This window comes from Lipophrys pholis (genome assembly GCF_963383615.2).
Source record: "Lipophrys pholis genome assembly, chromosome: 9".
Lineage (NCBI taxonomy): Eukaryota > Metazoa > Chordata > Actinopteri > Blenniiformes > Blenniidae > Lipophrys > Lipophrys pholis.
Genome location: NC_137639.1, coordinates 10,714,617 through 10,728,020, shown reverse-complemented (window position 1 = coordinate 10,728,020; position 13,404 = coordinate 10,714,617). Strand labels below are relative to the sequence as shown.

Sequence of the window (13,404 nt, the reverse complement as noted above, 5' to 3'; positions counted from 1 at the left end):
AATGTCCAGCTCTCTGTGTGTGTGTGTGTGTGTGTGTGTGTGTGTGTGTGTGTGTGTGTGTGTGTGTGTGTGTGTGTGTGTGTGTGTGTGTGTGTGTGTGTGTGTGTGTGTGTGTGTGTGTGTGTGTGTGTGTGTGTGTGTGTGTGTGTGTGTGTGTGTGTGTGTGTGTGTGTGTGTGTGTGTACACATAACTGAGTTAAACAACTGAGTGCTCTGCTCCATTTGGATTCAGGCTGCCCACTGAGTTTTGCTTTCCAACACAAAATGTAACCCACATTTGTCATCTGTCCATCAGTAGTTCTGCTGCAGCTGAAAGCTAAGACGGCAGGAGAGGCAGAGACAGACAGAAAAAGGGGCGACAGAAAACAAAAATCTAACTCTGAGCAAATGTTGAGTTACTTTACATCTGAGAAGGAGCAAACAAGGACAAGAAAGCAGCTTTGCTTAGAGGACTGCCGAGATTTGGGCTGAAGGGGTGAATTCCAGAGAGGGCACAGATCCTGACTGCGAGCTTCTCTTCCTCTCTTCACAAGAAGAAAGAAAAAGGGGCCCCCATGTGGAAATCAAAGTAACTGCCTCACTTGACACCAGTATCAAGAAACAGGCAACCAGACACAGGATTCACAAGCACAGCATGTTCGTGTTGTCGGCTTCTGAGAGTGTTCAATTCAGAGGGGACATTTAGGGCATACAACAAGTGGGACACAGTGTTCTGCATTGTAATTAGCCCGCTCTTGATTTTCTACTCCAAAAACATCAAAACAATACTTTATTTCCAAGTAGCACGGCGCTGAAACAGGCCTGCAAACATCCCGGGTGAACCAAAAGAATTATCCAAGTGCAACCTATTATTAACACCCTTGCTACTGCTTTCCCGTCACACGGATTCAAACTCGCAACCATCCACGTTAACGCGTGCTGGTGTGGTTTATATGAGAGTGTTTTGAAGAGAGTAGGTGGGGGGGGGGGGGGACGTTATAACAAGAGGCAGCGTGGGTATCTAACCGGATTTATACAAAGTCAGCTTTTAGGACGTGTCTTGTCATGTTGTGGACTGACCTGTCTATGGGAGCGTCGCCGTGTCCCGAGTACCTTAGCCCCGAACCGTTGTCAAGGGACGCCTGTCTGGGCAGGTGTCCGCCGTGAGGTCTGCTTCTGTCTGACGCTGGTGTCAAGTCCCCTGAGGCTCCCTGGTAGGGGTACAGAGATGGGTCCTGGAGTTTGGCCTTCTTTCCCTGTGGCCCCCCCTCAAACACGCCCCGCACCTGACCGGGCCCCGAGCCGTAGAACCACGCCCCCGATTTGGTGAGGATTTCTTGTTGTTTTCGGCACAAGTTGCATACCCACATAACCTGCGGGGAAGAGAAGAGCGGCATTAACATCTGCGAACGGACGGAAGACGTTTTCCTTACATCACCTAAGATGAGATATAATGGAGTGAATACAGCAATACTTTTAATTAAACCATAACATGACAGTAAGGTACATTTCTGTTGCTGGGAGAAAACCTTAACATTCAACCAATTGTCCAATAAGGAAATTATTGATTTTCTTTTTTTGTGTCTTTGAGGTTAGGAATTTTCACCACACAGCAACAATACTCATGAACATTCCAGAAAATGTATGCTGATGAGGTGAATGATGACATATTTCACACATAGAGCAGCCCTTAATAAATTGAAGGTTTTATGTGATCAGGATTCAGTTTTGAATGTGTTTTGCATTTTGAAACTGCGAGTCCATCCTCTATTGACTGTCCTACCGTTCAAACTGAGGTGCCGTATTGCATTTTTGTTGTCGCGAAGCAGTAGATTCCCCCCAAAGTCTCATTTCTGGGTGGCAAACATACAGAGCAAGAAGTAATGTAGAATAGTGCCTTTTTGTAATATAAGTGTAAAGGAATAGCATCATTTTATACCTCCATGCTCTACAGGCATAGAAAAAGAGGCTTTACGGCTCTGCAATGGTGTGCCCTATATCTGCTCCACGGAGCAGGCCCAGCAGCCGGCTCACCACAGTAGCCTCATAAATCCTGGAACAGACAGGCACCCTGATCACTGCAGACATATGTACACATGCTCACTACGTCTTCTCAGCCTCACTCAGGCCTGCTCCAGGTAACCGCACTTCACAAGAGCAACCTGTAGTGATGTCTGGCTGCATTCGTTCTTTACGAGCAGGACGTGCTGGTTAAGATGAAACCCAATTTGCAATATGCTACAAAAAAAGAAAAACATTGGGTCAGTCTACTTCCCTTTCTGTGTGTTATTATCCAAAGCACTGTTACAGATTTCTTTGGAAATTTGTCGATGATTGTCGAATAAATCTGTGCTCGAGTGCCACCAACTGGTGATGAGGGAAGTGTCTGAAACATCTGAAATACCAGGAATTTGTATTTGAAGTAAAATAACAAAAGAAAATGCAGGTGTGGAAAGGGACAGGTTTCTTTTTTTAGTTAGTTATAAAGTGATCATTATCTTTGTTTACATCCAGATTGTATAACCAAAAAGCAGCAATGTTTGATCTAGTCACTTAAATTGACTATGTCGTCCGTATCAAATACCACAGTCACTGGTAACGTGCGGCAAGACATTTCAAATGGGGCCTGTATGCGTCTGAAATTATTAAGAGTTTGAGTGACAAGCCTGAGAGCCGATAGAGCGGCCAACAACTTCTGCAGCCCCCACAACTCCACACACACACACACACACACACACACGAGCCCGATGCTGAGTCAGTCAGTGCATTACAAGTACGTATGAGTCGGCTCAAAATTGACCAGTGTGTTATTTCCAGATGAACTGAATTCACGGAAACTGTCCTAGCACACTAAAAAAAACAAAAAACATTCGTTGAGTTAATGTAATTTAATCATGTCACACTTTTCCATCTATTCAGATTAAGAGGATTGAATCCCCTCTAATAAATGTTATCTGAACATGTGTGAGAATGAACTACTCAACAAAGAGAAAATATTTTCAGGTTATTCCAACCTATTTCTGATATGTAAACTAAACAACTGCTTAGTTGATTTTTTTTTTTAAACCTCAGAGAGAAAAAGAGTGATCCAGTTACACAGACAACATTGAGTCATCTCTCATGATGTGGCTGGTCAGGTTGTAGTAGCTGTCAACATATCTCTGAACTAATGACTGATTCACTGGGTGAAAAATAGCAGATTTTTACAAAATCATACATAAATCAGGGATTTTGTCAAACCTCCACACAACTGCAGCCTCATGCTACCAGTTAGCGGCTTGCTAAATATTCTACATGCCAGCAGCAGTTGGTAGCTTAATAAAAGTTAGGTTTTCAATATCCATCAACTCCTGTGCAGAATGTGTCTTGCTGAATGAGACGTCTGACATGAATCTCTGCATTCACTCAATCTACAAGCTGCAATTCACAGCTTTAACCATAATTATTTCTTTCAGTACACAATGGTGTAAAATGGTCATTTGTCAGTCATTGCACTAAAACACAACGAAAAAGTCAAATAAACAAGCAATGAAGACAGAAAAATTATGATTGATTAGAACGACATGATGTGGAGAAAAATGCCAGTAAATACTCTGAAGGATTTCCCCAATTGTTCAATTAATGTGAATCCCTGCACATTTCATTTTGAGCTTGCAGCACCAGGCAGGGACTTTTATATTCATTTTGAATTGGGTTTATATTACAAAACACCTTCATTTAAAGAAAACAAAGGAAAATATAGCCTCCTTTACTGGGGCAGCTTTACCTAGTAAGAAGAGTTACTCAGTTACACTTCAAACCCAGTGCAAAAATAGAACATTGCACACAGCAGGCAGCATGTAGTGATATTGACACATGAGGCATTTATGACCAGCTATCAATGTTACAGATGGGCTATAACTGTGCTGACACACAAAGGAAGCAGGGAGGCTACAAATTGTGCTTTATGTGTCCCACAGGAATGTAGCGAGTGAGGCCATGACTGCCTCATTTAACTGGGGTCATGGAGAGAACTCCGCAGTGAACCATGAGTCATTGGCCAAGACCCCAGAGCCACCTAGGACAGTGTTCATGATAATCAACCAAACTCCTGCCCGTCACCGACTACACCTGCAAGTTATTTTCACACACACACACACACACACACACACACACACACACACACACACACACACACACACACACACACACACACACACACACACACACACACACACACACACACACACACACACACACACACACACACACTCACACTCACACTCACACTCACACTCACACTCACACACACACACACACACACACACACACACACACACACACACCCATGTGGAAAAAAAGATGCGAACTGTATCTCTGAATGGAATTGGCTGACAATGGAGAATTCTAAAAACCTCGGTAATGAAACTAAATAAACATCTGAATTCTCAAGGCTGAAGTTAAAATATCAAAAACAAAGTCAAGATTTCATAGATACATTGAAACGTCGACAATAAACTGTTGACTTTTCGGCCTCTGTTTCTTCTTAAAAGGTTTTTGACTTTCCACAAAAAGCATTTGAGAAATTATATTTTCTTCATTATGGTTATACAACAGTCCATTTTGAGAATTTTTTTCTGCCTTGGATTTTTTTTAAGTAATGATTCATGGAAGAAGGATGTGAAGCATCAGTCTCCACTGTCTAACCAATACCACCACTAATTGCCGATTGCTGAATATACATCTTTATTTACACGTTTGCCATTTTAGAAATGTGAGTGAATCTTGAAAACTCATCTAGACTTACAATCATACAGTAAGGAGCATTTCCGAGTTGAGCCCCTATTCATAAAACAGATTAGGCTTTACCGGTAGTTAATGGCGGAGATGTGCCCTTCGCTCTGCTGCAGCCTGTGACCTACATATTTACGCCTCCAAACTGCAATTAACATGGAGTCAGTTGCTGTGCACCTCTACAGTCTGCCAATAATAATTAACTGCGTTTCTCAGCCCTTGGACTGCACATGTCAAGTTCTTTTATCTCATCAGTGAATACTTAATAGCATATTAGTATTCTAGAAAACACAGGCCAACAAAAACCTGCACGGGTCCAGCAAACATTAAGCACACTGAGCTTCAGACATCAATACTTGGATTTGATTTGCACTTTGGAACCGAGTCAGAAGGAAGAAAAGGAAGATTTATTTAGATAGGTATTTTTAAAGGACTTGAGACAAAGGTGGACCGAATTAATCTTTATTCAGCCAAAATTCTGTACAAAAAAAAGATACGTGACCATGATAGTTGCTCAAGATGAATCAAATGTATTTATAGGTGGGCATGGCTTTAACAGTGGATTCACATGAACATTAGTTGTAAGGTTTTATTTAAAAAAAACTGTAGCTTAAGCTAGAGATGTAGAGTTTGATTGTTGTTTTAAATGACTGTACAAGAACTGTTTCTCGAATGGTGGGAATAAGAAACACTATCAATTCTCTATCCCCAGAACAAGTTGTGTGACAGTCACAGAAACATGTTTCACTCATTAGATTTTTTTTCCCCGTGTTTATTCAGACTGACCAATATCTCACAGCATAAGGCTGCTGACAGTCCATCTAGGGAGGCGCAGAGAGAGAGAGAGAGAGAGAGAGAGAGAGAGAGAGAGAGTCAGCTGAAGCCACACTGCCATGTAAACTCTAATAACCCCCACTGATTTCAGACCACAGGGGTGCAAAGACTCCACAACAGATGCATGTGTTGCATCTGTGCAGGCACAATCACACTCACACACACAGGTCAAGCAGCTGTAACCACCTGAGGTGGGTTCACTTCCACTGCAGCCATTCGGTTCGAAGCTCTTCAAAAGCATATACACGCACACACATTTCTATGATTTTATGGAGGCGTTACATTGACTTGCATCAATTTCCTGTATGTTTTATCCAAACACAGCTGTAGCTCCAATTAGTCTAATCCTAACCTTAACCAACACCAATTGTGTATTCATCAAACACATACTTACATGAAATGTTTTGACTTTCTTAATGGGAACTTCAATTTTTGTCCCCACAGTGACATGAGTCCTAACTGGTTACTGTTCAGTCACGTTTCGGTCCTCACCAATATGGAAAGACAAGGCCCCACACACACACACACACACACACACACACACACACACACACACACACACACACACACACACACACACACACACACACACACACACACACACACACACACACACACACACACACACACACACACACACACACACACACACACACACACACACACACACACACATCCCATCGGCTTAACTCTCCACGACTGAGCGCAGGCTGGGTGTTGGGGGCTGGGGGCTGTGGCCCTTAGGCACGGCCATTTCTCCCTGTGTTTGCACATTTCACAGTCATTGAACCTGCAGTTAAAAATAGAAAGCTGAAAACCCAGTGCCACCACATGCCGCAAACACCGGAAAGATATATACTCTATTAAATGTGCTATAGGCTGTTTACTGAGGCACCGAATTCAAGGAAACAAACACCGAGTGCCATGGGATCAATAAATAATTTCCTTTCTAATAGTTTCTCTTCAGACCAAGAGTGTGTTTTCAGAGAGAGCAGGACAGGGTGGGTCGGTGCAGGTGGGGGGTTGTGAGGACGGGGGGGGGGGGGGGGGGGGGGGGGTGCTCCTCCAAATGCATATGAGCACTTAGGGAAGTTACAAAAGCAAAAACCAAGGATGCTAGTGAAGGACACAAAAAATCTATTCTGTGATGATGCATTCAATGTAGTCTGTCCCACAACAGTTTTGAAAACCCTTTTTTTTGTGGAAAATAATCCTACCAAAAGAAAACAGCGTACCCTTCAGCAATGTACTTTACATGCGATATGCTTTTTTTTTTTTTTTTTGCCAGCTCAATTCCAATCTTTCCTGAAGGAGTCATCCACTCACACACCAGCTACATTTGCAGGAAGAGAGAGCACTGAGCTCTCTCTTGTGGCCATTAAACTGCACTACAGCATTACTTAACACAGGCTTCAGAGTGAATCAGCAGTATCCTTCCAGGCAGATTTCACTGTCCTCAAATAAGGCTCCAAAGTTACATTAAATCAATGACATTTTTACATCCATTCATTCCTGACTGTATTCGTAATGTGATGGCTGTCCTCATTTCAAGCAGGCCCCCTTTCACGTTCGTATGATTTTATTTTTGAGAGTTTAAGGGAAACAACATCCGGGGTGGAGAGAAGCATCCTTTTCCACCTGAAAAACACGTTCAGTCCTTTTTCTCCATGTCTCTTATTGGGTATGCAATAAAAATGGGAAAAATCTAATATAAAGCTCAACAATAAACAGAATAAAATAGAGATGGCACAGGCTGCAATATTGATGGGGCAGTAAATGAACTGTCATTGGTATCATATTGCCTTGCTGTTTCTCTCCTTTCCCTGAACTGAGGCGAACTGAATCGCTCATTAAAAGGCTCATTGTTGGTTGAATAGATTGTTCCTGGGAACATCCCAATCTGGACCCAGTCCATCTTCAGAACACACATATGAATAAGGACCACACTTACAACTCACCAGAACAAATGTCTGCCATGGGTGTACAAGTGCATCTCTGGTAACTTTGATAAACCAGAGATCAGACAGAAAAAATAATAAACAATATCCAATTAATCAATATATTATTTCAGTTTATGCAAAAATGAATGTCATTATATACACATTTCAATATAAATTCCATTGTATACTCTCTTGTTAGAGCATTAAATGAAAGTAAATGTAGTTTTCATGAAAACAGTTGCTTTTATTCTCATATATCCTTGTAGTAGATGTGCTCAGTCACAGTTTGGCCATTCTGGTATTGAAGATCAAATTGTTGTGGCCTATAAATCCAACAATACATACACGTGTCTTCCTCTTTTTTCATTTTATGGAAATCCTTCTGGTAATTTGATTGAGGAGATTCTCAAGAATGAAAACTCCAGAGTTTTTTTTTATTTATTTATTTTTTTGCGTGATGCATTAGGTGGCCAATCAAAACGAAAGGAGAGTACCTACATTCACATGCCCCAACACTGGCTGCACGTGGTGAATTACATTTTAATGAGCTTCTAATTTTAGTGTGCCAGCCAGCAATAATAATAGACTTGATGAATATTTATGCTCCTTGTTTGAAGCTCAGGCACACGAGAAAGAGGAGGGAAACACTGTGGAAAGCCGATAGAAAATAAATGGCTGGTGTGTGTGTGTGTGTGTGTGTGTGTGTGTGTGTGTGTGTGTGTGTGTGTGTGTGTGTGTGTGTGTGTGTGTGTGTTTGAGAGAGCCGCACTCCCTTCAGCTGCGCTCTGACCCAATTAAAAAGGCTTGGACAGAGGTGCGCGCACACCGGCTGCAGGTACATTTGAAAAACGAGTTAAAACGCAACCGAATAAATAATACATGACATGACATTGTGTGGGCATGTGCAAGTTTTGTTTGTTCATTTGCCTGAATAACGTGCTGCATATTTTCCAAAATAGCAGGTGACAAACGCCATGCATTGCGCTCTGCTTACCCATGGTGGTTTCGTCGAGACGCACGGTGTCTGAACGCAAAGATCGCCGTCTTTTATAGGCGCTTACGAAGCGACGGCAGTCCGCAACCGAAGCAAGAAGCTCACCGACCTTCAGCACCACGGACAGCTCCGAGCCCAGACAACAGGCTGCCTGCCCGGGCAGCAGCTGCCGAAAACACCGTGAAGGTTACGACTGGGACGCCGGCGATCACATCCGATCCACGGGGTGGGGGAAAAAAAACCCAAAAAAAACAAACACCTCTATCGTGGATCCCTAATATTCATACACACACACCAAACGACATGCTGCAAAAATCTCGATCATTGACGAAATGACGGAGATTAGATTATGGCATTGAATTCCTCCAATCCGTGCGCAGGAAGAAAAAAATACCCGAGACTGAATGTCAGTGAGAGCAATAAAAAAAAAAAACCAACATCCGAGGTGAGCGAACAACGCGTCAAATCACGCTGCGTTTGTGTGTCAGTTCATCGGTAAGAGAGGCAGAGCTCCGGCGGACCAGAGGAGAGCTCATTACATATGCGCCGCGTCCCAACCCCGCTGCCTTCAGTCCAATGGAGGGTCAGAGGCGCGCGCTGCCGCCGCTTCCTCCCCTGTGTTACAGCGTTAATGGGAACGCTTTGTCATCTGTGACTCAGTTTGTGCTGTAAATGCACTCCGAGCTTTAATAAAGAAGGGAATACAGATGCAGCACGGGACATCATTATGTATTTTGCTCCTAGTGTCATCAGACAACCCCGGAGTCACAAAAGGAAAACTGGAGCAGGACAGGAAATTCATTCATGAAGCATTGTTTTATACTGAATCTATATGGTATGTAACATAATCTTCCCAAAAACTCATGTGATTCAAGGTCATATGACGTTGACGTGGTTGGCACCTTTTGCTCACACTGATATTTTCCCTGGTTTGAGTTTTCCAAAGATGTGTATGGTAAAATGGTAAAAGGTAAATTCACTTACTACATAGTGCTTTCCCACCACTTGAGCAGTCCCAAAGCGCCTTACAATGTTAATGACATTCACCCATTCACACACAAATTCACACACCAATGGAGGCGGCTGCCACGAAAGGTGCTCAGTCCATCCATTGGGAGTAATTTGGGACCAACATGGATAAGCAGAGTGAGCGACTGCATGGCTATTTTGCAGTTTAGTAGTCTTGAGACAATAAACAAAAAAACAAAAAACAAGCCCACACACAACATCAGGTCATATAATTCAAAAGTGTCCAAATTCATGAAAACGTGCAGTTTCCTCTTTCTTAGCGAATGCCTTATGATGTGCAGTAGCGATCTGTCTAGGGTATACCTTTACTTTGACCATCATCAGCTGGAATCGACTTCAGAATCGTACAATCCTAAACCCGATAAAGTGATAGGAAGGATGGATGGAAGTGGGATTCAGCCAAATGGACAAGATAAATCATCTCTGAACTCTTCCATCTATCCATTTTCTATAAAACTTTGTCCAAATAAGGTCACGAGGAGGTTGAACCCAGACGCAGCAAACGTCGGTGAAGCCATTTTATTGCTTAGTACACAATGTGCTGTACACTGACTACATCTAATTAAGGCCATGTGGACATATTTTCAAACCAATCCAAGCATCAAAATGATTTCCCGGAGATTAACTTTTTTTGTTTAAAATAAGAATATGCCTGGCATCTCTTTCCTACTACATGCATGCGTCCTTTTGTCTAGTTGCAGGCGAAGCTTTGAAAACATCGGAGCAATACTACACAGGGAAACTCCCCACAGGGAATTTTAAAAAGTTATGCATTTTTCTGGACACATAATGATTTAAAGTAAATACCGATGGATGTGCAAAAAACTAGATCATAGATTTTCAAGCTCTTAATTTTGTTTAGATATGGATGGACTAAAACCAGAATCTGAAAGCGAAAAGAAATCCAACTTAAACGAGCAAACCAATAAAAGAAAGCTTGAAGGTAACTTGATTTGTGTTGCGTTGAGATTAAGTGGCGTGACCACTCCGGCCTCTTCAGATCCTAGCATGGATGAAGAAATGACTGAAAATGGATGAATAGACGGACCTTCCATATGCATGAGCAATGGTGGTCAGTCTACACTCTACCCACGCTCCCAACTTTCAGAGTTTAGGTAGTTAATTTGTAATTGCCAACAGTGTCAGCAGATTTACAGTTCTGCTTACCGGCATGGGGACCTGCTGATTTCTCTCATGGTGCTAAAGACCAATTAGATGCAGGTATGACTCACTGCACCATCTTGTGCTCCAAAATAGTACTTAGTAATTACTTCTGAGGTATACATAAATTAAAACCACGGTATATTGGCAATGGCGTCAAAACTGTAGTTTCTGTTGTGTCAAAAAATTATAAACGTAGTTTCAATACTTTGAACATTTTGTTATGCACATTGACTGTGCCTCTGTCCACACACTGGACACTCATTGTCGGTGGACATAGCTTCTGTTTAATTTGTGGTGCAATCCTACACATGATATTTACTGTATGTATTTCACTACTAAACAAATAATGTAGTTCATATTTCATGTGAACACAAGTCAGGATTGGGATTTTTTTTTTTCAGTAACAAGAGAACACAGAGAAGTAAACTTGATAGGACTTTGCTTGGTATTTTCTCATGTCATAAGATTCCAAAGGAAAGGAAAGGTTTGATCTCAAAGCCTTAAAAAAAAAAAAAACATCCCCAAAGGCTTCCGGTATTGAAAACTGACACATACCGTTGTATTTTATAGCAGAAATGCTTATTGTCCAAAAAGTATATGTAATATCTTTAAGAGTTGCTTCAATAAACTTAAATGACTCAGTGGAAGTAGTGTTGAGGTCCCCTGCCATAAACGGTAAAATTTTAATAATTCACAACACTGACCGAATTTATCCATAATCAAAGAATTATTTCTACACATTTCTAACCCCGGAAAGCTCCCGTCTACTTTGCGTCAGGTTGCTTGGACTCTATGAAAGAAAAATCAATCGCTGAACAGTGATTCGTGTCAAAATAGATCATTCTATTATTCGGCTTGTCGCAACAAGATACACTGATTGTCGTGACGACACCAGGTAAGTCTTACATTCATCGAAATCGAGTTACTGAGCAGGACCCTACAAATTTACCGTCCAAACTCCTTAACCAGCTGCACAACTCTCAGTCCCTCCTCAGTATATCATATTCCTGTGCGCCGTCCCAGACATAGAGACTTGTAAATATTCAATGGTGTTTCACAGAACAAGATCTCTCTCGCCACTGCTGTCACCATCTGTGAGAGAGGGAAAGAGTAGACGGATGGAAAAAGGGCAGATTTCACCACCGTCGCCACGTCTCTCACTGACACACAAACTAAGAGACCAGAGTGCTGCGCAAACCAAACCGGGTCTCTTTGTTTGTAGGGGGAATAAGTTAGGCTTTCTTTTTCTCTTTCACCTGCAAACATGAGCACACAGAACTACCAGTAATTAATACCACAATGATTCTTTGCTCCATCTTAAATACATCATTAAATCAATGCGCCAAGTCATCTGGGTTCGCCAGTGCTGTGCATTTCCCATAAAAACAACAAAACAAAACACTGTCATGCCTGAATCACCTCTCCAGCTCATTTCTATGCTGACTTTCCCTCCCTCTGACTGACCCCGTCATCTAAACTTCTGCATCCTGCTTACTCTGCTCCCCTGCTGGAGACAAACGTGTGCATAGGCAATTTTCTTGCAATTTTCCGCCCTTTTGAAAGGCGTATCTGCAAAAATATTTAAATATGGCAGCATTGTCAAGCAGTGAGATAGCGGAGTGCCTACGGAGACACATACATTCCTCTGCGCTGGAATCTCAGGTTTATTACTGTGACTCTCTCTCAAGATGGCAGCTGTGCGCTGCGCCATGTTTAGAAATTGTCTATATGCCACAAAGTGATTACGGTCATACAGGAGTTACACTATTTTAACATGAGAGCCTGGTCTTTATGGAGAAGAGACCCTGAATGCCAAGAGACCGGGGCATCACCAGGTACACAGCAGGCGCCGGATCAGAAGCAATGTGAATGCCCCTACTGTCCATCGCCAGCCTGCTGCCACCGTTATTACTCAACACCATCTGTACAACACGGTAACCGATCTCCCAGCTATTATCTACCAAGGAACAATGGAGCCCTGTACAACTGGGGTCTTGGCATTGAGGAAAGTGGAGGGACGGACGTCTGTCTCAGAGTTTCTGCTGACTTCGCACGGCCGTCCAGCAGAGCACGTAAATACAAGCAGGTTCAGCTGTAGGCAACTGTGAGGAGTCAATAGTACATATGGACAGTGACAATAATATGGTCCCTGTGGTGCACTCACCCAGAGGTCTTTGTGATGCTATATTTGTTTAATTAGGTACACTGTTATAGATTGTCCCAGTGGGAATTCAATACTGCAGTCAATCATTATAGCTTTTCCCATTTTGATTTGTATTGTTCTATGCCACATCACATGTAAAGCTACATGTTAGAGCTGAAACAGGAACACTCGGGCTGGGGTATGGGATTACATGTGATAAACACTGGGTCAACAATAAAAAGGTCTTAGATCAATGGCTTGCAACCTGCAGCTCTTTGGCCCGTCTGCCGCAGCTCCCCGAAGCTTTGAGAAAATTATACATTGATAAACATTTCAGCTTCTATACAAATAAGTCATTTTCCAAAAGGAGTCTTAATTGTTGGCGAAAATTAAAAAAAAAAAAAAAAAAAAATTAAAATGGGAAACATAGTTAAAATCATCATAAATGGGGAAACATGCTAAAACAGCTTAAAATTTTTTTGGGGAATTGCTAAAAATAATTAAAAATAATGATTTAAAAAAAAGAAGCTTAAAAACGGAGGAAGAAA

General features: G+C 42.1%; 1 protein-coding gene across 3 annotated transcripts in view; it reads right to left on the bottom strand.

The window, feature by feature from the left end:
- Window positions 1-13,404, bottom strand: part of rims2a (regulating synaptic membrane exocytosis 2a) — a 153,849-nt gene that overhangs the window by 107,560 nt on the left and 32,885 nt on the right. The window contains exons 1-2 of one of the 3 annotated variants that reach the window (XM_080471052.1): window positions 8,521-9,075; window positions 1,060-1,352 (exon numbers count right to left, since the gene is read on the bottom strand). In XM_080471052.1, the coding sequence (XP_080327178.1) occupies window positions 1,060-1,349 (290 nt within the window). In that variant the 5' untranslated portion in view covers window positions 1,350-1,352; window positions 8,521-9,075. Of the gene's footprint in view, window positions 1-1,059; window positions 1,353-8,520; window positions 9,076-13,404 lie in introns of those variants that run through there. The other 2 variants (XM_080471053.1, XM_080471055.1) reach the window with 2 other exon arrangements.